Here is a 26364-nt window from a genome sequence, read left to right as displayed (position 1 = left end):
AACAGAGATGTGAGCAGAGGCTGCACTCGTAAATGGGGATGGCCAGACCCCAAGCGCTCTGCTGTGCTGCAGGACTGGAGGCATTCCCTCACTTCTGCCAGCTCCAACCATTAGTTTCCCCAGAGACAGCCATGTGTGTAACTGGAGAGCACTCTTGATGTCCAAGACATTTCATTGCAATTATCTCCTGACCAAGTCCACCCCTGCAATTAGAAACTGTAGTACTGCATGAGGAAAAGTGATATTTTGGGGACATACTCTAAAATGTCAGTGGCAAGAACTGAGGTTTCTGTGTGAAACCCTAATATTCTATTCACAGTCAGGATAGATCCAATCTCACAGTAGCATCTTTCCTGAACTTCACATTATTTACAGAAGATTATGCTTTCTCCAAAAGGTAGCATATATTATAAACAAACAATTGAACCCCAAAGATTACCTTCTCAGTGCTGTAATCTGCTCATCTGTAAGTCCACCACTTTCTTCATGTATAATGTATAGTTTTTCTTTCAGCTCACTTGGTTTTATACGGAAACTTTTAAGAAAAATGTCTGGAGGAAAATGATTCTTAGATTACTTGGAAGAAAATGTTCAAGGGAAGGAAAATCACCAAAACATTTCATATTTAATTTCCAGATTTAAAAAAAGAAAAAACCCAAAACACTTAGTAGCTGCTAATGCTAAGGCAAAAACTCAGTCTTCATATTTTCTTTAAATATACATAGCAGTAGTCAAGGAAAAATATATTTTTGTCAGAACATAGTCAATGCTTAAGAGAGAACTATCAAGTTACTGCTATCAGAAGGTACTCAAGTACTTGCCCATATATATTTTTCTCGTACTCAGCTCAACAGTCAAGATATTTTTTTGCAAATAACAGTACAATGTATTGGCATATTATAATACTTTGAAAGTTAAAGAAATTAAATTTTCCATTTGTTTTGATTTTGTTTACTTGCTTTAATTTCCAGGGTTCAAAAGAATGTAGTTAGAGTCCATTCAAGAAAAATTACTCCCAGATGAAGGCAACCTGGGAAACAGAAGTGCTCACTTCTTCCACACTGCCTAATATTCTAACGTCTGATTAAGAGTTTTTGTAATGTTTAAGATTTCTGTGCTGGCATGGGGCTGGCTCATAATATGATAGGATTATGATAGGAAAATGGAAATAAGACATCTCTTCCCCAAACAGGTGAACAAACATTTTTTGCTCCCCCCAAAAAAATACTTTGTCTTGCCAGTTATTCTTTAATTACTGTCTCCATCATCGTTACCAAAGCATGAAGGTAAAAAGGAAACACAAGGAAGTGAACAGAGGGCATCAGCAGAGAAAGCAAAAAGGTTTTAATGCTTCACATTGTTGTCATGAAACTTGTCCTAGAGTCTCTGCTACAACAGAACTCTGAGCAGCACAAGGGGACTGGGTAGAAGAATTCAGGAAGGATGTGTATGATTTACCTTTTTTTTTTTTTTCCCCCTCCAGTTCTAAAAAGGATCAGAGTTTTTCAGGTTATAGGAACTTGCTGTGGCTCAAATCAACTATCAATGTTTCTCAGGAGACTGTTGGCCAATGGAGTATATACCATTTATTCTTCCTCTGACACTCTTTCCACCCTTTTAATTTTGTTATAAGATCTAGCTTTAGTGCTAAGCCTGGCAGAATCTTCCCTTTTTCCTTCTTATGCTTTTTATGCCTTATATCTTTAGCTTCCCTATGCCTTTTAATCCATGTATCTCTTCAGATGGGGTCATGCCTACAGATCACAACAGAGTGAATAACTCACAGTAAAATGTTGGGTTTAAAATTTTCACAACCTGTCTACAAAATGTTTTATATTTTTGTGAACGTTTCCAGTAGTTGAAATCAGCTGCTGAATAAATTCTAGTCATCAGACTTTGCCAAATTATTTTCTTAGGCAAAATAAGGATTGTATGTCTGGGAAACTGGGTCTCAGAGAGAGAGACAGGCACAAATCAAGCCACAGAAGCTGGTATTTTGACTCCTAAATCAGTTTTTCACCCACTAGATCCCACATTCTTGGATTAACATATACATTATAGTGCTTCCCAAAACTTTTTCATCGGAAATCTGAGGATGTTTTTCTTGTATCTCTGATACCTATATAGCAGAATACCTCTGTATAGCTGTATACCTCTGTATAGCGAAATTTATTTTGTCTACAAGAAGCCATGAGATAACTTAGCTTTTATTTCAATTTTCTCATACACTGGGCTTGAATTTAGTGTGTAGATCTTCTCCCAGAACTCTCTTTTTTCTCTTGTGTTCAGAAACCCACTCAAATTCTCAAGAAATTTTAACCTACTGGCATTTTGGCACTTCATCTTTTTCTTTGTTAATTTAAGAACTGTGGTTTGCAGCACTTGCAGGAAGATTAATCAGAATTCTCAGGATCAAATTAACTTCTGATCTAAGTAATGTCCGTTATAATAAGTATGTGCCAAAAATCTCACTGATGGGACTTTAAGGATAAGATTAAGAAACTGATGTAGAATGTCTCAATGAAAAAAGTTGTAAGAGGAATAGGATCAAAAGAAAGATTTGCAAACCAAAAGAAATAAATTTCCTCAAAGAAATTGCAATAATTTAGTAGATAAAAGTGCTATTACAGGATTCTTTTATCTGCAACTGCACTTTTGTGTCACTCCCTTCCTTTTAACGCTTCAAATTGTTAGTCAACAGATGCAATAATTCCAACAAGTTATCTCCATTTACAGTTCCCAATTAAAACTTACACAATCTCCAAAGTATATTCTTTCTTATCAATATTTGTAAAGATGAAATCATTAAAACTTCAGAACTAACTGCCCCAAATTCTTTACATGTATAATGTTTCTTAAGAGAGCTAGGTTATAGAACTTTTTTGGAAAGCCATTTCTGTACTAGAAATCAGAGTAGTCTTTGGAGAACAATTACTCTTGCTCCTTTAATGTCTACCACTTCTCAACAAAGTAACTGAAAGACCTTTACATCATTTTATTAGTAAGACCAGAACTATGTGTTGAACTGCTTCATTAACTGTGAAAGACTGTTCGAGGTCAGGCCTTTGGCAGAATCATACCTGACATATGAGAGGGAAGGATCCTGTTCATGATCATTCAAGACAGCCATTCACAGTCTAAGCTACTGGCCAGAGAAAGGCCAAGAGAGTTCCTGTGACCTGACTTGTGGCTCTCTCAAAGGATTCTTGCACCAATCCATCTACACCTACATGAATATTCTTGAACGCAATGCAGGAGACTGAGCACGGTACTCAAAGTGCTAGCTACCAACCTGTTTCTGTTAACAGCCCACAAAATTTGGGAAATCTTTGAAGTCAGAGTCTTAACATTGATTTCACAGGCATCACACATGATTTTTACATGTCTGCCCTAAGACAACACCATCACAGCTCAATGGCACATCCACATGTTTTGTACATGAGGAGGAGAAGCTTGGTGCTTCTACTCTGCATCATTAGGAACCGCATTTAGAGCAACTGAGCCATGAGGTCTATTTTTATAAATGAGTAGAGCGACACTGAATTAGAAGACGATTTAGATACAAGCTTGTCTCCTTTGACTATTGAATGGCAGAAAGTACAAATAGAAAACGCATGCAGTGCTCATCCCAGGCTTCCAGATAGGCGTACACAGTTCTTATTACACTTACTGAAGTTATGTGCAACTTTTCGATCTAACATGATGTGTTGATTCACTGAAGGCTCATTGCCTGAAAATACTGCCATGTCCTGGATCTGGAACTGATCACAGAGTCTGGATACATCTATTTTTTTCTCGCATGGGTCACATGATCCCCAGACAGATTTTTGAATCTAAAAATATAGGAGTGACAGGGTAAACAAAGAGCCAAAAGAACAGAGTCACTTTGTTCCATCCAAACATACAGAAGGGCATCCAGGTTGTTTTGTGTCACGGCTGTACTTTTATGATAACTATACATGTAATACAGGCTACAATTTTTTTTTTTTTTTTAACGGTCACCATCATTTTCATCCTCACCTTATCACAAGGAACAACATCCCAATGAAAGGCTTTGGTTCTTTTTGTCGATGGAGAGAGGCTGCAGGACTGCGGGAATGCAGGTGGGGCTGGTGGTATCTCTGCCTCACTTACGGGAAGTGGAAGAGATGGTGATGCTGGGACTCCTTCCCCCTCTGCAGGCTTTGTCTGGGGGCTTGAAGACTTGTTCAGACTGGTTGTTGCAGAACTCACACCAAAGTGGAGGGCCTCCTCTTTCTGTTCATTCAGAGGTACAGTAAAATCCTCATAAACTGCTTCGGAGGAGGTGCACCCTTGAGATCCCTCCTGAGGCAGTGAGGCACCATTACACAGCAGACAGTACCTTTCTATGAGAGACACCCATTCATTATGGAGCTTGCTAACATCCTCTGTCCTGTTATTTTGGACAGTAAAGGGTATTCGAAACCTGAAATTTAAGAATGTCATATAAAAATGCAAGGAAGTGTAAATAACATGCTGACTAATACAGCCACAGATATTTGTTATTTAAGCAGAATAATGTTCAGCAGCTTTACTTGTCAAAGGAGCCCAGAGCTGCTGACTCTGACCTTTTCAGACAGAGTTAATTGCTTACGTGTCTAAGGTTAGAGAGCTGAAGTTTTGCCATATATTGACTTTGTGGTGCAGTTACCTCGTAATTCCTCTTCTCCACCTTGGGGGAAGGTGAACAATGTGCTACATCTTACCATGCTTGTTGCACAACCTAGTCAGAACCTGTTCACACATTTGTCCTATCAAGCTGAATGATACATCTCTTCATTGGCTCCTGACGTGGCAACTAGACAAGTCTTTGTGGGCAGTATTTCAATGTATCTTCTCAATTCCACAATGTGGTACTTTTGATTCCTCCTTAAAATAGTCATCAGATCAGTGCATAACGAGGGGAGGGGTTATCTGTATAATTCTGATGGCCTCATTTCTCCACTGTTATATTTTGTCATGAGACATTGAGATTCTCTGTTGCTTGACCTTGTTTTCAGTTGTTCTGCTTTAACAAATTATTAATTACCAACTATACTTACAAATAATTGTGTTCTTTGGTCTGAACTGAAAAGGTACTGCATCCATTCTCCTTGCTGACACTCACATTACCACCTGACAAATTAATTGTATCTGTTATAGGGTCTGCAGTCTTGTTCTGTCCTCCCAGACCTATGCAATATAAAGTCAATTCTCCTTCACGTAGTTGTACCAAGTACCTGAAGGACAAGGAATAGAGATACAGTTCATTCTTCACTGACTGCTCATTTACACAAGCCTTGCCTTTGTTAAAGTATTTTCTAATGTCAATAAGTCTCCAAATGTTTTTTTAGCATCTTCCATGGAACAGTCAAAAAGTATCAATACTAAAGCATAAAACCTTTGAGATAAGAGCATCTTGTTCTCATCGGACACATAAATAAACTGCGACATAAAATATTAATTTCCAGCCTGCCATGCCTAATGAGAGAGTTAAAACTAAGGATATTTCAATATCTACTAAAAATCACCCAAGTCCTCTTAATTTGTTAGCCACACTCTGTCCCTCCCACTCCATTTGTTCCTCCCATTTGTTTGGGATGGTGGATCTTTTGAAGGGATACACTATCTGACTGAGCAGCGCATAATATGGCAAAGGCTTCACTGTTTCCATGTCTTGCAGGCTTCACTGCCACCAAGCTATAAACAAGTCACCATAATATGACTTAGTGGCCCAACCTTATAGTTCAGTAAGTCTCCCCCTTGGAAATGCCTCTGAGTGCTCTTACGCCATGAGGACTGATCCTGGTCCCACCCTTGTTCCCACAATTCACTTGGCAGGAAAGGGTCAAAGTATTCTGTTCTCAAGGGCTTCCTCAGAAGTGACTGAGCCAAATTTTGGGTATTGCCTATTTAAATGATAAACTAACCCTGGCAGAAATTGCCTGACCATACACAGCTTCTATTACAGCAGAATCTTCTGCTTCAGTCTCTCCTCTAGGATTCTGCTGTGCTGCATATAACAAAGGTCCCACATTCAACAACAAGTGGGGTTTTACTGTATGTGTTTTTTATTCTTATTTAAGCATTTGCATTCTCATTTTTCTTGAGGGTTACTACATTTCTTTATCATTCTGACAGTTCTATCACACCTTTCTTTTCTTCCACTATCTCTTCAAGGTGTGGCTAGTTGATTAAGGTGTTCTATGAGGAATTTAAATGAGTTTAGTTGCTCTAGAAGAATTAAACATAAAATATAAATTGCATCTATTCCCACATAAACAGTCAAAGTGATAAGAATTGTTTAATGGAGCTGGCAGTTATATTGATCTCTCCTTTCTTTAAAGCAGGGACTTATAGTTTAATCGGATCTCCAGATGTTTCCACCATTATTTACTTTGCCAAAAAAAAAAAGAGAGGATTAATATCAAGAAGAAAGCAACAAGGGCTTTGCTTCACAAGATAAATAAAAATCAATTTTTGTTTGTTAACAAACTTGTTAAATGTTGCAAGGTAACAAATCCTGGGACACACTTGAGGATAGTGTTTACAAGACATACAGTGGTAGCCTTTTAAAAACAATTAAAATCATTTTCTGTGAACTGTGAAGTCTTTTGAGATAATTGCCCTGTGCAGATAATTACAATGTTAAATTTTTTTCATTAGTTTTTGCTAGACATATTTTTGTCTCTCTCCTTTGATAGTATAAGCAATTTCCAGGTATTTTAGGAGCTAGCTCAGAGGAAAGGTGGGTTGTCTGTAGGATGGGTAGCAAACTATGTAAAAACACTGTGGCTGGTTCACTAGTTCAGCAATAGAATAAGCAGAAGCAAAAGTCATGCTTATCTGTGATGGGTTAGGGGCCAAATGAAATGGTGGTGACTGTCCATTTCCTACCGAATTACGATCCCTGTCTCTGAAACCATCACCCCATTAGGCCACCATGGTTGGTCACCCCCACAGGAGGGAAGTTCAGAACATTACGGGAACAAATTACAAATTTAGGGACAGCCATTGGCCAGTGTGAGTCAATGTTCTCTAGCAGGACTTCTATACTCCTTATCTGCTCTGCTAGTCTTTTTCTCCTTTTCCTTGTGACTGAAAATGGAGTAAAAAGAGGCAAACATAAAGAAGTTCCACCATTAAAATCACTCTGAACACCATCACCATTATATTTGTGTTAGTAACGCACACAGCAGTCTAGCACACACCAGAACTTCATTTTGTTGGGTACCACTATTGCACTAAAAGTTAATTTAAATGTTTTCATCTCAGGCAGATTTGGCATCTAAGTTTTAACTTTAAAAATCATTTAAATAATTAATTTATTATCAGTAAATTAAAATCTTAAAGTATTGATCAGAAAATTTTAAAAAATCCACAACTCAGAGGTCTATGAAAGTGCAGTTCGTACTTCACCCATTCAGTGGATATAAAAGTCTTTTGTTGCAAATCCAGCAGTCCTTCATGTATCACGTCACATTCTGCAGGTCTTCCAGAGCAGGACTCTGCTGGTCTCTTGTATGAATTGCTCTGTATAACTCTGCTCAGAAGGTATGTTATCTACATAATAGGTGGCAGTAGAGAGAGTATATTTTCCATGTTAATTCCCTTGAATAAGACATTAATAGGTGGATTTTTCCAGTATAAAAATGATAGACAACACTATAAGCAGCAGCCAAATAGGTAAAATAAATTAACGTAAAATAAATAGGGTCTTTCTGTGATGCTAAACTACTTAACTGCAATTTGGATTTATGCCCACAGTTCTAAACCTGTCAGTGTAAGGAGAATATAATTTTATTCTGGAGGGGTTACTGTAAAACATAATTTTACTTTTTTAATTCATATACAAAGCAATCTAGGACAAAGTTTCTGTTCAGCTCAGTTCAAGCCCAAGTAGTACTTGATTGATTTAGCTTGAAATCTCAAACACACCCAGCAGAAAAATTAAGGCTTGGCTACAGTTGAAAATAGCATGAATTAAGTGGGGGGGGGGGGTGAATTTATAACACTCTTTTTGTTATACAGGGCCATATTTGAGTGTTCTTACTACAGAATACATGTACTTTTCTGAGGTCTTCCGCTAAATGTAACCTATTTTGAAAATTAAGCTAATCAACCATGAGGTACTGTTCATCTGGAATAAGTTTCTGCATGTGGAGTGAACCATTAAGTTTCACAAGGAATGAATCCCTCTGCAAAAAGCCCCTTAAAAATGGGTCACAGCAGAAGTCTGGATGCAAACTCTTCCATGCTTTTTGAGTTTGTATCTCAACCTAAATTGTGCAGCTGGCTTCAGCACCTCAGCAGTGGGAGGACACAGACTCCAAGACTTGATCACCCCCGAACACATGGGATAGTTTCATCCAGATGAAAAGCTACTGCTAATGTCACAACTCAAGTTTCTCAAGTTTCAGTGTAAAGTCTAATTACACTACTTGGAATATTTAATTGAACCTAGAATTCAAAAGGAGCTGAGACCTCAAAACGAAACAGTTCATACAAAACCTTACAACACTGAATCATTTAATTAAACAAATACCTAGTTGTACCTAGGCTGTCTTCCTCTGATAATTTTAAAATTTCAGTGCATTTTGGTGGTAAAAGATGAACTACTAGGTCATTTTCTTTTCACAGCATCAGGATGGCCTCATTCATCCTTCTTAAAAGCATGCATTTTAATAAATACCTTATATATAGAAAAAAAACTGCTTAGAAAATTTTAATTGAGTTTCAACTGTGCACGTCATCAGTTTTGTTTACTTGTTTTAGTACAATCTCAGACCAGTTACACTCAAGGTGTGGTTGAAGAAATGCATCCACTTTCTTATCACGTCTTGAGCTGGCTTTGCTTCTTCAGTCCTAGTGAACTGTGGCAAAATCCTAAGGCCAACTTCATCCTGAACTCACATTCCCTTTGTTCTATGTATGAACATACACGGAATAAAGACATACCTACTTCTTTGCTTGCACAATGCACAGCATAACAATTCCTATTTGTGATTGGGACCTGCTGGGTACTACCATAACATTAGCTGTTATTTATAGCAATCTGTCTATGACATTGTAAAAACTTACCTTCCTTTTATCATCAAGAGACACTGCTTCCAGCTCATAATCTTGTCGCCCATGAAACACAATGCTGAAGCGCCTCCTTTCAGTATCTTCACAGGCTTTGACTTGTGAGAAAGGGAACTGTTTCTTAATAATTCCTTTTTCAATGTTAAAAATGGTCTTTGTGTTGAAATCAATCTGGAATAGAAAGTTCTTCATTACTTCACTACATCGCTTCTCTGCATTGAAAGGGAAAGACAGCATTCCCAACATTACCATGCAAGGGCATTTAGATAAAGGACTAGCTTAGAATATGTATCTATCTTGCTGATGAATAGAATAAAAAATGACATTCCATCATCAAGATACTGTACGATATTTGTTTTAGTTACAAAACAAACAGATATTTATTGTAACTGTGTTTCCCTCTCTTTTTTGATGAATATGCATCAATTTATCACTCTAAAATATTATTTCTTTTTAAATTCTCCTTGTCTTACACAACCCAGTGCAAAAACTTCCCATTCAGCAGTAGTGGTAGCACAAACTAATGGCACGACCATCTCAGCAGAGATTCAATTACTACCTGGTTCAACCTATGCCCCAGTACTAAAATGAAGATGGTTATTTTTATAACAGCTTCTTCTGTGTCAGGAAAAGAGGATACTATTGAGAGATTACTTTCTGATATAAATATTACTGCGTTTTGGTTTAGATTTTATCTACACCGGGTTTTTTGTCTCTATGTATATATACACATATATGTGTACATATAGGTGATGAGAATGATAATAATAGCCAATAAAGTTATTTTATTGCTGTTTCACAGATATAACAATTGAAAATTGTTTGCTTCAAAATAAGATTATTCTTCTTCCACTGCACAATCTATACCTGCAGTGTTAAAAACTGGTACAGACAGATTCTAGTATCTGCTCTACGTGTCAGTCCCTGCTGAGCAGAAAGAGCTTTGTTGATCCAGTAAGATGTGAATATTATCTGACCGTCCAGCTTCAGTGAACGTGGCCCACAGAGAAGACAAGCTCAGAAGAGTCTCAGCTCTCACCTGAGTTAGATATTGACCTTTGGTCATAAATGATTCTTGGCATCTTTCATTCCTATAGTGCAGACCACGCCACCCAAAAGCTAACACCGCGGCCTCTTCCTCTGTTCTGTTTATAGCAGGAAATCTCCAAAGCAGAACCATTTTCATTATTAGTATCTCTGACTTTTGAAGGCTGCTGGTAACTAGAGAACTGGGATTAAACTACTCCACATACCCAGACTGATAACTTCCACATCTAATATAGCTTTCTCCATTTTTCCATTAGCTTTATGTCTAAACAAATAATCTTTAAATTCCAAAAACCAGTGTATATTGAGGGAAACAGATAAATTATACTTTCTACAGTTAAGATGTAGTAAACAAAAAACACCCTCTAGCACGTATGACTTGAGCTTGCTCATTATCAAATTTTGTCCAAATTGCAGGAAAAATTCAGTGAAACCCAGGTTCCTGGAAACAATATGAAACGTTTGTTACTGACTTCATGGAATCACCATCAGGCGTTATCGACAGAAGTTTGTTTTAATATCGTGCAAGTCAATAAAGCTTTAAGGGTTCATAATGTTGAAAAAAGAATTCACAGGATAGAGTAACCAGAGGTGAAATGCATAGTCTGCCAAATGAACCTTCTGAGTATCCCCAGGAACATGTCTTCCCAAGGTTTTAGAGAGTGCAGTTGGAGTGATGTCCTGTCAAAAGGGACAGATATTTAAGTATGTCTACATCACTGGTATGCATTTACTATTAATAACTAATAAGAACAACCCCCAGGCAGAACCTATCATAATCAGTCATCTTTGTGACAAATCCTGTTTTTTAGAGGTGAAATAACCTTAGATCATCAAGTCCATTCTGCAGCCCTCCCAGGGACTCAGTAGAGGGCGTTTCAGCTATTATCCCAGAATACTTTTGGTGTAAAAGCTAGGAAGTTTGTTCAATATCTTATACCTCTCTGATAGCTTAAAAATTCTTGTGGTTCAGTGACCTATCTCTTAATGTTTACCAAGCAACCCAAGCACCCTATATTTTTTAAATATTGCTTCAAAAGTGAGAATTTTTAAAGTTACCTGCAGAATTCGTTTCTGCCATCGATAATGTTTGTATTTGTAGATAATGAAGTTAAACTGTGAGCCGGTTAGCAAATCCTGTGAATCCTGAAAAATAGAACAGAAATCAGCAATATGTCCAACACTGTTAATTTTTTCCACCCACATCCAATCGTGTTCTCAGGTGAAATCTCCCTCAGTGAACAGTGTTCAAACAGCGCTGGAGGCTTTGCAGAAGAACTTCACACGGAGATACATGGAAACATCCTCCTGACCTGATTTTCACAAGCACAAAATATCCATAAATCCTTCTGAACTAATTGATCACAGATTGGGATGGAAGGTGAGAGGGAGGGCAGCAAGCAGAAAGATGGGAAGAAGAAGAGCCCATGGAATTGGACTAAACACATTTCAAAACACATGAGTACAGCAGTCTATTGAATGGGCTAAGTGGCACACAAGAACCACATATGACTTTAAAGAAAAATATTTACAGACCCTTGAATGCAGGGAAGTAAAATGGAAGATCTTTGTTCCTTGATATTATACAAGGCTATACGATTTGCTTTCTGGTCCCTTACAGTAGCTATACTGTGTACATGGAAAATGACTAATTTTATAATCTTCAGGAAAATGCAGGGAAGGGAAGGTCAGGATCCAGCTATATTAAATTTGATTTAGTTCTAATAATTAGCTATCACACAAACTTTAACATGGAGGAAGTGGAAAAGCAACCCTTTCCCTTCTTACTCTGAGAATATATTTCCATGTAGTCTTACACTGCTGAGTTTAATAATTTTGTTGACTGCAGCCCTTCTGCAAAACTTGTGCTGCCTTTTTATTAGTATTTATTTTTGCTTCTCATTCTACTTCTTTCCAGCCAAGAAGTTAAGAAGCAGTTCAGAAAGTTTTTAAAAATTCCAAAAAGCACCACCTTTATCTCAAAATCACCATCAGTTCCTGCCGTGCAAAAAAATTTCAGATTGTGTCATCAGCACATCATAAGATTTCACTGTTTCCTGAAGGTGCTCCCATAGGGATGCTGGTTCAAATATCCAGAGCAGAAGGGGAAATAGATAGTGAAAATTTCTCCAAATAATTCTCTGCTGGCACTTCTGTGGTGATGATGGACAGAGACTGCAATAAGAGAGATACTGGACAGCAATTACGGAGAGAAGCACAAGGCTGACTGTACTAATGCACGTAATTAATGTACTCCTCATTCTCAAACAATTTTCACTTATCATTATCAACTTTCTCAGAAAAGGAGTTCCATGCTTTCTATAAAATGGAAAGATGCTAATAATCCACTTGACTGTCAGTGATGAGATGAAGGTTTTAACAGCAGAAATATGAAATTTTGGCATCTCAATCTGATACTGAAGAAATCTCTGGACTCTGGACTAGACCTCTTGGTTTCATTGACCTATGCTCAGCAAAGCTATGTTGTTGTAGGACCTAAAAGCAGTTTTAAGCTGTCTTTACACTGATACTACTTTTGCCTGATGGAAGGTCAGAGCCAACCATAGGCAATGTTAGAATTGAAGTCACACTGGCCAAGACTTTCTACTTTGTAGCCAGCCATTTTTGTAGCTATGCGTAACAGTGAGTTGTCAGACCCTCTTATGGTGGCCAGTCATGCCCCAAGGACAAGCCAACACTAGAAGACCCCTCAGAGATTAGATCCATAATTTTCCTGAGGTGCTTTACAGTATCAGCCCAAGGATTTTGCCCTACGTTTATTGTTACGGTTCCTGACACTGCACTCGGAATAACAAAACTCATATGGATATATCTGATCTAGATTTAAACTACTTAATCCAGGTAATGACATCTGTGTAGCTGCAGCATCTACACGGCAGCATTAACCATTAGTTTGTGACATATTTGGTTATAAACTGGAGTGTATATGTTTGCACAGGTTGAGATTGCATCTTTGAAAGCAATACAGACATGCTCCTAATGCTCAACCAGGCTTTCCAGAACATGCTCATGCATTTGAATCTCTTGCAAAATAGATCAAAGGAGCGACCTTACCTTTTCAGCATACACCTCTTTCTGTGCCAAATGCAAAGCTCCTTCAATGCTCACTTCTTTATTTTTCACCATGTTCATAATTTTGAGGATTTTTTCCTGGCTTAACTGGAAAAAAAAGTCAATCAAATGTTTCAAGAGACTTTTTTTTCATCTGGTTATTAAGGATACAGAGTGCTTGTGACAGTTACAGCTACGGTATCTGCCATAAAATTACAATTTCATTCATATTTTATGTTCTATCGACAACATGCCCAGCAAATATAACCTCCCTTTGAAACCTGGTAAGAGTCCACAAGATATCAAATATACAGGGGCTTTTACAATTTTAGAAGATGGGGTGGTAATATCTGGAGATAGAACTGCCAGGAGGAAATCTTTTTTAGTTAGAAAATCTGGCAAGAAGTGAAAACATCAATTTTGCATGCTTGCCTGTGTCTTATCCTTAGTGTCAAATACTGCATACAGACAACATGAAAGCAAGATCAGAACCATTTAAAATTTTCAGGGTGAAGGAGGAGAAAATTGATGTTGGTACCCGGTACCGCTGTCACATGAACTTACCTAAACACATTAACAAGCCAGCATTACACTTCCCCTTTCTTTTTCAAAAAAAATGAGGTTGCACTGTCAATAAGCTTACACACAAATTTATGTCACTCTTAAGTGAACCAGGTGGGGATTACAATGCCAAACAGGAATCAAGCAAATAAAAAAGGCAAGTGGAGTAACCAGGGACCCAGAACTACAGCTGCTTACACTGTTGGTAAAGCTCTTTCACAGACTTTGTAGAAGGAATAAACAACCTCCCTTTGAGAAAGACCAAAGACTTCCCTTGTGTGATATCCATTCCTCAATAGTAGCAGAATTGGGAATTTGGAAGAAGTGTGTAGGTTTTACCGTCAGAGCTCAGCAACTTGTGATTTTTTTATCCGTAGCTTAGCTACAATTTAATTAGCCACAATATACAATGTTTCCTACCCCCGTGGAGAATGGCTTCACCACCAGGAGGTAAGTTACTACGGTAAAATCTTTCTTTCAAATCATCCTGCTCAAACTCGTCCATGTGGACATCCAGGCGAAGAGCCCACCCCGGGAGCATTGCCCAGGCTGTGCAGGAGCAAGGGGAAGGGACAGGAGAGTTGTCTCAGGGAACGGGGCCTCGCCGGCACTGACCCTGTTGCTGCAGCTGCCGGGAGAGCAAGGTCAGAGCAAGGCAGCTCAAAGCATCTCAGCATTGCAAGCAAACCTGAATTTGGCTAACCCAAGGACGAGGCACCAAGACCTGGAGTGGGTTTTGCTGTTCCCATCATAGGAAAAAGAAGGTGAAGAGCTAAGACAGGTGTCCCTAGAGAGCCAGGTCTGCTGCCGCCGCGGGGGCAAGGGTGGGCAGAAATCAGGGCTCCTGAGGGCTGCCAGTTTTGCTGCCTGCTGAGCCTCGCTGCTACCCCCAGCAGCAGCCCCCAAGCTTCTGCCCAGCCCTCAGAGGCAGGCAGAGCAGGCAGCAGGGCTGCAGCTGCTCTGCCACCCCCAGCACCCCCTGTCCTGACCAGCCGCTCACTTTACCTACGCCTACAACTCTCCACAGATACCGCACCTTCTCTGCTAAAAACCCCAGCTATGCAGCCTTGCAGCAGAACAAGATCGTCTCCACCCATCCAGGCACCACAGTCACCTGGCACAAGTGTGACGGGCAACATAAAAATAAACAGTCACACCACAGAGGTCAGGGACCAGTAAATCCACAGGTTCTCTCTTTTTCTAAGCCACACTACACAGAACTCACTTTAGCTTACCAAATTTCTAACATCTCAACCAGTTTCTGCTCAACAGACACGTTGTATGTTTTTACAGCCTACAAATAAAACTGGGAGTAAAAGAAGAAGAAATATTTTGTTTTTAAAGCCTTGGAATTTTCAATGCTAATATAAAGGTAACTTATGGCATAGCTCCCAGCTGCAAATAGTAATGTGAACAGTGAGGAAAGAATGAAAGCAGTCTGATAATTCATTCACACTTGCTGAGGCACAGAAGGTTCCTACAATGACCTCCACATTCTGTATTTGAATTTTAAATGGCCATATATTTACACCACACATATACAGTATACGATTAGATCTTAACAAGATAATTCCCCACTGAACAGGCTCTGTGTAAGCAAACAAGAATATGGATATATTTGAATTGAAAAATATAGCTTCCTTAAGGCTAAGCTCTGCCAGCTTTAAAGTGCAAGATCCTATTTATAGAGAACAGCAATTCTTGATAGGAAGTTGAATAGTATTTTTGCAACTGTGAGGCCCCTTCGTATGGAGAAGGGTTCTAAGATTTTGCAGCAGGATGACAAGGGTAACAAAGGTAACATCATAGCCTTATGTCAAAGGCACAGTCTGATTAGCATAAACAAGAGAAGTATTTATTTCCTTCACTTCAGTACACAAGTAATTCAATGAACAAGCTCAGTTCTCCTTTAAATCTCATGGTGTTGTCCAGCTACACAATATATTGTGCACATCTGCAGGGATGCTTCCTAAGCGTGGCCAAGAAAACAAGAGTTTCAACTTGAAAAATATGAGGCTTGGAATCTTTTTTTCCTACAATATGGGTGATTTGGGTCACCATCCCTGTTCTTGTGCAATCAGGCTCCATACTCTGCAGTGCCTCAAGCACTGGGTATTTTAAGGTCTGTCTTTCTGGTCAAATATTCTATCTGGGACCAAGAAACCTTGCCATAACAGCTCTACCAAAACCAAGACATTTTCTTGTAATTCACTGTATTACTCTTTTGCATTGTTGAAAATTTTCAAAAGTATTTTTGGTTTTGGTTGAGTTTTTTTTTTTTACTTTTTTCAAAAAAATTGCAGAAGGGAATGCATTTTTGGCTCTATGAAGTATTCAACTCTTCATTCTGCTTACCTTCACCAAAATCTCCTTTAGACTAGAATGAAATTCTGCCCAAGACATGAAAACAACAGGGATCATCTCTTAATTTCCTTAATAATGTATGAAGAAAAATGTTTGCAAAAGAGAAGCAAATCATTCTGTATATTGCAAATTCAGGAAGGTTAGTTAGTAAGTTAGACTACTGACAGTTAATGCATTCCCCAGAGAGCACACAAAAGACAGTGTTACAGGTTATTTTTAACAGCACCCTGTTGTTTTAACGTCTCCGTTAACTCTCTTTCTCTCTGCACATATGTAAGCAGGAGGGAAACATTTCAAAAGACAAGAGAGGCAAAAAAGGCACTTTTCAGCTTATGAGAACTGTCAAAATTATTTGTCAGAAGTCTGTCTGGTTCACTTAGGTTTTTGACAGCCACACGTTAGCATGGTATTTTTACTTGCAAACAAGACTTGAGTAACATGCCCTGACCTTTATCATTTTGTATCTGTGGGGCTTTTCTCTCAGCACATCACAATTTTTGTAATGCTCATTCTTGTGTTTGGTTTGGTTATATTTTTTTCTTAAAAAGAAACAATTTTTGTCATATTATCCACTGAAATACCACTAAGTCAGATCATGTTATAGTGCCTAATAGAAAGTGACTGGTGCAACACAACAGAATGTTTTTATACAAGGTTGGATAACAAAACTTAGAAAAAAAATTAAATGCTTCTATTATAAAGCATGCACATTAAGGAAATACATGAGATTGTCTTAATAATGTGTTTGTTTACCTGCCAGGTTAAAGAATCTTGTTTAATACAGATTAAATTTTCATCACCCACACAAAATTCAGTATAGCCACGTAAGTGATTTGAAAGAAAAGTCAACGCTCACAATTGAAGGAAGAGTGTGGGACTCCAGGCATTCTCTGTATATCCATTACTCTGCAGGGTGAGGTTTTTATATTTTTGGCCTAGCCACAGTATAAAATGTGTTTAATGGTGAGATATGAGATTTCTGACTTGTTCTTGGGCAGCTGCCAACACAGTACTCTACATGACCCCTTCCAGGGCTTCCTGCCACTCTCCGTTTACCCAGCACAGTCTCACAGGAGGCCCTAAGAGGTATGGAAGGTTTTGCATGTAGTCTTCATGCTGGAAATATTACTCTAATGACTCCAGAAATGTCCCCAGACCTTCTGAGCATCAACCAAGAAAGAGAGATTAAAGCCACGTCATCTGAGTCATTTACAGTTGATTAAGCAAAGCAGTGGAAGGCATGCAGAACGTGGGTAACCATTCAAGGATAAGACAGGCTAACGTCTTCCTGTGTCTCTTCTTTCTGATTCTCATCCTCTAATACACACTGATTCACATTTCCCCATCGACCACAGGATTGCTGTAACTCCTATGCAGCCAAGGGAGATACCTGGGCTTCTCTAGGTGGCAATTCACCACATGTAAGACCTGTCTCATTATTTCACAAATCTTTCTCTCCATTACCTACAGAGGAATGTGAGCTACATGGCTTTTGCTCAGCTTATTCTTATTCTGTGGACAATCCTACCTGAATCATAATAATATGACAGCAATCTAATGCAAAAAGACTCCTGGAATGTGTGCACGTACACCCATGGAGACGTACAGCAAGAAATCTGGCTGTCAGTCAGCTATACATATGATCTCAATTATTACAAATACTGGCACAATTCAGTGAGACATTATTTCAGGTTTACTTAGGTGAAGATCAAAGCTAATATGCACTGAGCTCTATCATTTCCTGTGACAACAAAACCAAGTCATGCAGAAATCCTGCTCCCCGTACAAATGAGGAGAAATTTTTATTCAAGTCTAGTCAAGCTTTTCACTGTTAAGCATTCCTTACACTTGTCCTTATTAAACATTAACAGTGTTAAACATTCTCATCTGCTTGCTGCAAGGAGTAAGAGACAAACCAGCTCCTGGCTGCCACAGGACCCAGAAGGGAAGGCTGGACCAAGAGGACTTCTTCCTCATCCTCTACACTCCCCAGTAGCATCTCCCTTTTTAGCACTGCCAGGATCAATGCTCCAAGGGACAGGGAGGCTCAGTCCAAGAAGGAAGAGCCAAGTAGTAGCAACATATTGCTTTACAGAGATCTCATGAATTTCTTGGCATAAATCTGACTGAATGCTAGTGTTGTCCACACAAAAAGAAATATGCTGTTTTAACATACATATCTGACATTTTTTATCTGCATAGGGTCATATTTTCATTCATTTTGGAGTCCAGTTTTTCAAATATAGCTTTTAATAATAGAAGATTTTGTTTTCTATCCAGAGCAGCAGGATAAAACGACTTTGAGTTAAAGCCTTCTGGGGATTTTCTGTTGACTCAGTGCCTTCCAGCTACAGTGCACACCACTTTCTGCAAAGTACAGTGTAGAAGCTTAAAAATAAGTGCCAGAATATAATGCAGTGATTGACCTGTGATGAAATTTCAAGTAGCAGCTTCCTTTTCCAAGCTGTGCTTTTAAAGAAAACACTTTTTTTTCTTTTTCTTTTTTTTTTTTTAATCAAAGGCACTGGCTTAGTTTACTATGGATATTTGTCTTCCTCATAATATTATGCCAAACAACATTCTGCCTGCATGTTGAACATGTAATTTAAGTGATTTTAAAGACAGCAGACAGAATCTGGGTTACCTTAAAAGTTCTGGTTTCATCTCCTAATGTATTCACTTCTACCAGGTTTGAACTCAGCCCAAAGTGTACTGAGTGCTCCCATATATTTACAGGGGAGTGGCTGTCTTCTATGATTGGGGAATCTGAAAAGCCTCCACTTGTAATTTACATGAAATATCAATACAGATGACTGATGTGATATTTTTATTTGGCAATACCATCTTTTGTAGCCAGTCATAGAGACAGACTAATATTATTTGTCAAACAGAGCTGCTATTCATCAAATAAATTATCCATCTGTAATAATGTTTTGCATTATTTGTTCAGATCTATATCTGGCTGAATAATATCTGTCAACATTTATTCAAAGAAGAAGGTATTCATCAAACTAGCTTGATTTCCTTGAAAACACTGCAAATTCTGCCACTTTCAGTAGGAGCTGGAGGAGCCTAAAGATGTTTTATTATAATTTATTTTTTTATTGTTATAAAGGTATATAGTGATTAAGTACAACAACAAGGAAATCTCAGAGAGCTGGTCTCAAAAAACATTTAGGAACCTAAAATATAACTGGTGCCTAGTGACATGTATGTAGTACAGCGTACCATACAAACTAGTCTACCTACTTCCAGTTTTGGAAATATCGCCATATTGAGGAACCTCAATGCTTAAACACTTCTTGAAGTTCCCTCTGAAAAACTGACAATTTATAGGTCTCACACGAAGCAAATACTTCAGAGTTTCCCTCAATCACCACTTAACAGACCAGCGTGGACCCTCCAGCTCTAGCAGCACTTGGAACTTGTCAGGAAATGACACTCAGAAAATAATTACCAGAGTTTCACTGTGAAAACTGAAACGATAAATTTAGTAATGTTGCACAGAAGACTGACTTCATCTTGTACTATTCAGTGTTTTCATTAATGATCTGGTGATGGACTAGAGATTTTGCTTATTAAATTTGCAGACTTTGACGAGAAAGTGGAAAGAACTGCAAACGTGTTGCAAAGGGGATTCAAATTCAAAAAAAGCTTGACAAATGAAGAAACCACAATATACAATTCAACAAGTGGGGAAAAAAAAATCTTTAAAAAGTTCATCAGGAATTACCAGCTTCACAAGGACTGCCTGAGGAACACGTTTTCTTCAGAAAAAGACCCAGAAGTTGTGGCAGGTTACAAACTGACACAAGTTAACAACGTCACGGTGTTGCAATAAAAGTGAACATCCCACTGGGAGGTTATAGACAGCAGCATAGTCTGCAAAACACAACTAATCTTTCCAGTACTCAGCACTGATAAAAGCTTCCCCTGGAACAGTGTGTGAAGTTTTCCATGTCTCCAGAAAAGAAGTGGACATGTTGGAGGAGTCCAGATCAGGACAATGCGAATAACCAGAGCTTTGAAAAAACACAATTGACAAGGAAAGAAAGGACTGGGATTTCACAGCCTAGAGAGGGCTGGGGAAGTCACAGCCTTCAAGTACATAAACAGCTGCCGCAAAAAGGAAAGGAGCAGGTTGCTCACTGTGTGGTGGGATAAGAAGAAATACAATTTAAATTACAACAAAAGAGGTTCAGCTCAGACATTTGGAAAACAGCAAGGATAACACTAAGCACTGAGCTGCCTAGGGAAGATTATTGAATCTCCTATTACTGAGCATCTTTAAGAAGAATTAAACAAAAAGTTTTATGGACACTGTGGGATGCAAAACTCTTGGATGGTGCTTTGATAGATACCTTACTAGGTTTATGCCATGCCTAACTTCCTTATTTGACCCATATTTTGCATGTTTGTTTTGCCTTTTAATTAAGTCCAAGGCTGAGTGCAAAAAACCAGATTGTTTCACTGCTTTTCAAAGCATCACTGTCAGAGATCTAAAAGGTTTTAGAAAACTTCACCCAACCTATGAGAGTTTATTTCCAATGCAGAGATGCTCCCTGAAAACCCCTCCTTTCAGAGGACTATGTGCTACTTTATCAGAACTGGCAGTGCTTGGTTGGGTATTATGTAGCCTCAGCGTGACCGTTGTGATGAAGTACCAAAGAGCAAGACCTACAGGGAAACCTTTTGCAGCAATCCTCACCTCGTAGGAAATACAATGATGTTTTCCAAATCCTAACTCACACATCCTAGGTCCTGTTTCAGCCAGGCTTGTACTAATGGCCTGGAATTCTAAGGTGGGAAAGGAGATGCCCTCAGCTGTGCAGAGCCAAGCCTATGGTCCTTCAGTTCTTCAATACTGATGGAGAACAAATATGATCAGCACATTAATGGTCATTCTTATTTCCACCCCACACCCATTTGGTGCCAATTGTCTACTGAGTTTAGCTTTAGCTGTCAGTACTAAATAAGATGGATGTTTCCAAAGGGGTGATCTTGGAGTATAAAGACACAGTTGTACACTTCTACGTCTTCAAATAAAAATTCACAACAGTCTCTTAATAGTATTTTTACCAGTTTTCTACTCACCCTTTATTTCTCAGTCCAGTTGCTTACAAATACAAGTGAGAACTTTGGCTAACTAAAAGCATGATGCACTGCTAAAATTCATGGATTTTGCAATTTTGCTGCTTCACTTATTTCACATTAAGCAGCTGTAATATTAAATTAAGTAATCTTAACATGGTATTTTAATTACCTGCTAGTGATTCTCTTCAAATACCTACCAAATATTTTTGCATGTGGTACTCAAAACAGAAATTGAGATTGCAAAATTTTTAGATATAATAGTAAGCCCTCCACACCTGAAACGTGCACAACCGAAGCGCTGGCATGGCTACAGTCATACACTGACACATCATGAGATTCCTGTGTAAGTATGTATGTATGCACAGAGAGAGACCTCAGCGTATGCACCATATAATGAACAGTGAAACCTTTCCATTTCTCCTATAGATTGCAATGATTAAAGTGTCAACTGCCCCATTTATGCTAGAAGAAGCATTCCTGATCAGAATGCTACAGTAAATGGGCAGGGAAAACATATATAGGAATCTTTACATTATAATTAGTATTACAAGGGCTGGAGGCAGGCACCACAACAAAAATGCAGGAGTTCCCAGTGTGAACTAGTTTCCAGCTTGTACTAACAATCTGTGTAGTGAATGGCAAATATGTTCAGTTTTTATTTTTTTGTGTCATGCTTAAGCCATTATTAAATCAGGTTTATACCCTCTTCCACCATCACTTTGTTTTCCTCCAAATGTTGGCCTCCACAAACTACATCTAAAAATGTAAATAAAGTGAATCTTTTTTTAAAAAAAAAGTAAGATTTTTATGTGATAAGAGACTGACTTGCTGAACATTGTTGTCAGTTAAAATTAATTAAGTGGGTACAATCCGAATTACCAAAATAGAGGCAGTTTACCTTTGAAGTAGCTACTGTGGGAAGACTTTCAAAAGCATTCAGGAATAGTTTTACACTAGGCACATTCAGTACAAGAGTAAAACTCACATTGATTTCAGTGCCATGCCACCACAGAAACGTGAAGTATATATCCTGAATATATTAAATTATATTTGACTTCAAAACAATACTTAAGTGTGAATTTACCTGGTAATTTCTTGGAGTATCGAGGTATAACTTAAATGCTATATACTACAATATGGACTGAAATAAAGAAGGTGGTTCATACAGAATTACTTCAGTTTGTTACTAAAATAATAATGTTCTATGCCTTTAGTTACAGTAATTAAAATAATCCACGGTGATAAGAACTATCAAGGATTATCATATTTTCTTATTAACGTGATAGTCCAATTAATCTTGTGAAGAAACAAAGATTACCAGACTATTTAACAGTGACATCTAATTATTTTGGAGAAAAGCATGCATCTTTCTGTTCACAGGCTTACAATCTCATCTTGTGCCCTAACGTCTTGTAAAAGAAAGATACATATCAAGCAGAATTGGACTGCTCAAATTATTAAATGCTGAACAAGACTCATTTCATTATACTTGAGGTTTATTAGATCATATTAGTTAACACCTGCTAAGCAAAAAGTATGAAGCGCAACATAGAGAACACAACACTGATTTCATGCATGTTTAACTGAGAATCCAGGGTCTCTATTAATTTTACATTAATTAGCTGGAACATTTAATGAACAAACTCTTCATTATGTTCTAATCAAAACATGGTCTGAGAGCTTTAGGAAAAAACCCCAACGAGCATCCATCTGCTCCTGTATCATTTCTAACCTAACTTTTTTTTTTTTTTTCAGGATTCTGGTTTGCTAATAAATCATCCTAGCAAAATATTTAGTCAAAAAGGGGCTATTTTTCCTTGCCACTCTCCTCCTAAACTGTGACAGATTAGCAGAATGTAATCCTTGTACATATAAATGTTTTTGCTATGTTCTTAATGCTTCCCTAGAAAAGCACCCTACTTTTCCCAAACAAGGTCAGCTTCCTCAGGATTGGTTAGTTGGACATCTATTTATGCTGGCTCTTTAAATCCGTTCTTAGACTAAGGAAATAATTTCCCTTCAAAAAGAGGCTTGGCAATATCCATTATGCTCCCAGTTTCAGGAACTTGGACAATACTGAGAATGAACAAGGTAGATGGAGCTCCAAATGGCTCCGGAGCAGGAAATTTGACTTACGGATTTTATCTTTGCCTAGGTGATGAGGAAGAAATACCTCAGGATGTACTTCATCCCTGTCCCACAGGCATTTCTTATCCTCTTTGTTTAATGGACTACTTCCTGCTAAGTAGCAAACATATGAAAATTCAGTGCAGCCTCCCTGGGTCTTTCGATTTTGTCTTACACGTATTCCCCAGCTTTGAGGTGGTTTTAGATGGATCGAGGAAAAGTGAGCTCTGATTCCCACACAGACTGTTTCCACATTGATGCTTTAGTCTGCCTGCAAGTGATTCTGGCTTTAAGTATAGGTGCAGTCTCAAAGTAATATGCACTGATATAGCATATCTCATCCAGCAGTTCTGCAGAACCCACTAACACCCTGGTTCAAAACACCAGCAGGACCAATGAAGCTGAACTGCCTCACAAGTTCTTTTGCACTGGTTGACATTTGATGTTAACTGCAAGGAGCAGACTGTTCTGAATCCACATCTGTGCTGGACTCACCACCCAATATGTATAGTCAAGTCATTGGAAGCCCCAGTAGAAGATCAGATTTCTGATTTACACTTTAACAATAGCCCATCTCGGAGGCTACAAGAGCTGATTCTGAGGCTGGGTACATGTTCATGAGTATACATATCAGAAGATATGGAATCATTTGGTCTCATGTAAATAAAATTGATCCCTTGGTAAATATACAGTGAAAATCTGTTTTAAGCTACCTTGAGAAGTGGGGGGCGGGGGGCAGCAGGTGGAAGACGGGGGGTAATAAATCACCTAAAAGACACAGCCTTTAACAAAAAGTCTAACAAAAATTGTATGGGAAAGCCATGGGGATAAAGTACTTTAAAGTCATTGATTAAAGTAAAGCAGGGTGGAAAAGCAAAAGGTCTGACAACCATTTCACCTTGTGCCGTGATCTTATCAGCTCTCAGAAGACTTAGATGAAAAACCTCAGGAAGACATATAGTCAAGTTTCAAAAGGAGTTCACAAAAAGTTTAAAGCACATTTTTTTCTCAGGTGCAGTTTAACTCTGCAAATATTTTGGTGATCTTACAACTTGAGCTTTGTGCATATACTTTATTGCAGGCCTTAGGGAGTGAAAGGAAGGGAAAAGTGGCACCATCTGGTTACGGTTTCCTGTTTTCTGATTCTCATTTATGTAAGCCCTTTCTGGTAGCAAACATTTGGTTATTTCCACATCTGTGCTGCCCCTGACCTCCCCAGTGGTACCTGAAGTAAGAAATAAGAGCAATGATTCATAAGCTGCAACTCGGGCCTGTGCGTCAGTGCCAAGCAATAAACACACAAGCTGTAGACAGCAGATAAAGGGAAAACACTTCCAGACTGGATTTGTGCCTTGTCAACACCACTGTCATCAACAGCTTCTCCAAATAGATCCCAGCACCTCAGCATTTCGTTATACTGAATAGTGCCAGACGGGACCTGCAATTTTATTACACTTCAGGTGCTATTACTTCAGGGGAAGCAATTAATATCTGTCAAGCTAAATGACTCAGTCTTTGAATCAACTGTTACACTGCACAAAAATCTTCAAAGGCCAAGGAGGTTGATGTTGTATGGAGGTAACCAAAGGCAGCAATTTGTCCTGTGCTCTTTTTCCTCTTTGACAAACCAAAGAGCAATAAAAAGGTTTCACCCTGGTTTATGCAATTGCTCTAGGTTTGTCTAGAGCCTTGCCTAGCAAATCTTTTCAGTGAACATCTAATACTTCTCCGTGACAAAGGGGAATCATTCAAACAGGGCTAGATTCTCCCCAGCCCTCATGCTTTGCTAGCCAAGCCACCCTGAGTAGGTGCCCAGGACTAACTCAGACCACTCCATCACACCTTCTCAGCCTACACAATCATTCTTTCTCCTAATTGCTCTTTACTCCAGGTCACACACCTGGGAACCTCCACCAATACATGCCATCAGCTATCTTAGTTCGAGAGGAGTTTTCCGCTGTTTAATTCTCCAGGTAACAGATTTCCAAACATGCAAGTATTGAAACAAGCAGAATGCTACAATGACTATATATCTGGCAGGCACTCTCAGACAAATTCAATAGTGCTGCAAACTGATGTATATTCAATTCCGGCATATCAATCACTTCAAGATCCAGTATGATTATCAAAAGGCTGCATTTGCCTATAATATAAACCACTTTTTTCCCCCTCCAATTACCTTATGGAAATTTTTAGTGCAAATAATATATAGTATTAATAAATCCTCTCTAGCATAGCAATAGAAAGACCAATTTTTTCTCTTTGTCCATTTCTTTGTATCAGGAAAAGATCACACATTTCAACTTTCTTAAGAATAAAACACAGGAAAATATTGTTTCATACACATCTTCTGCAAACACTTCCTGATATATTAGACCTGTCTGAGCTCATATCACATAATAATCAATTACATTAAACAATCTACTGCAAATTCCTTGCCAGTAAAATACAAAGTCATTTTCAGTTTCTGATATGCCACCTTTTCAGTTACACACAACAAATAGCACTTTCATGCAAGCCGTAAGAGTTTCTGCCTTTACCTGTGAAAAAGTGTCTTGTGTTCTTGTATTATCCATGTCTGTGAAAATTCTATTTGTTTCATCAGTATCCCATAGGGTTGCAAACTATAGTTTATTCATGAATCACACCTGCTTTTCCACAGCAAGGTTCTCGCTCTTTCTCTCTGCTTCTCTCTCTCTCTTATGAAATCTTGCAGCCAATGGCTTTTATTAAGTGTTACTTCCTTTTATGCTGAGAACTGAAAGAAACAATAATGATGCTTTGCTTCCTTATGGCAGCTCTGTGAAAGACAAAAAAAGTAGAAGTTGTTTGTTTGCTTTTCCTGAACTGATATTTCTGTTCTAGTGACTACCTGAAATCACCAAGCCATGAATGCTGAAATTATGATTTATTACTGTACATTGGATCTATCTGAACACCCAACAGGTTAGTTACCAAAACAAATTTCATACTAAATGTCACAAAGTTTGCCTGAGGTATTAGAAATACAATGCT

At 38.4% G+C, this 26364-nt stretch overlaps 1 protein-coding gene across 1 annotated transcript in view; it reads right to left on the bottom strand.

Annotated features, from left to right (window-relative positions):
- LOC141951599 (formin-F-like) overlaps nucleotides 1-25919 on the bottom strand; it is a 43447-nt gene extending 17528 nt beyond the window's left edge. Inside the window, exons 1-9 of the mRNA XM_074888083.1 lie at nucleotides 25890-25919; nucleotides 13207-13311; nucleotides 11191-11277; nucleotides 9082-9255; nucleotides 7415-7563; nucleotides 5064-5240; nucleotides 4021-4447; nucleotides 3671-3833; nucleotides 440-551 (exon numbers count right to left, since the gene is read on the bottom strand). Coding sequence (XP_074744184.1) covers nucleotides 440-551; nucleotides 3671-3833; nucleotides 4021-4447; nucleotides 5064-5240; nucleotides 7415-7563; nucleotides 9082-9255; nucleotides 11191-11277; nucleotides 13207-13284 — 1367 coding nt within the window. The 5' untranslated portion in view covers nucleotides 13285-13311; nucleotides 25890-25919. The remainder of the gene's footprint in view (nucleotides 1-439; nucleotides 552-3670; nucleotides 3834-4020; nucleotides 4448-5063; nucleotides 5241-7414; nucleotides 7564-9081; nucleotides 9256-11190; nucleotides 11278-13206; nucleotides 13312-25889) is intronic.
- Between the last annotated feature and the right edge of the window lie 445 nt (nucleotides 25920-26364).

This window comes from Strix uralensis, chromosome 18 (assembly GCF_047716275.1).
Source record: "Strix uralensis isolate ZFMK-TIS-50842 chromosome 18, bStrUra1, whole genome shotgun sequence".
Classification (NCBI taxonomy): Eukaryota; Metazoa; Chordata; class Aves; order Strigiformes; family Strigidae; genus Strix; species Strix uralensis.
The sequence above is the reverse complement of the archived record's forward strand: the minus strand, read 5'-3'. Positions and strand labels throughout refer to the sequence as shown.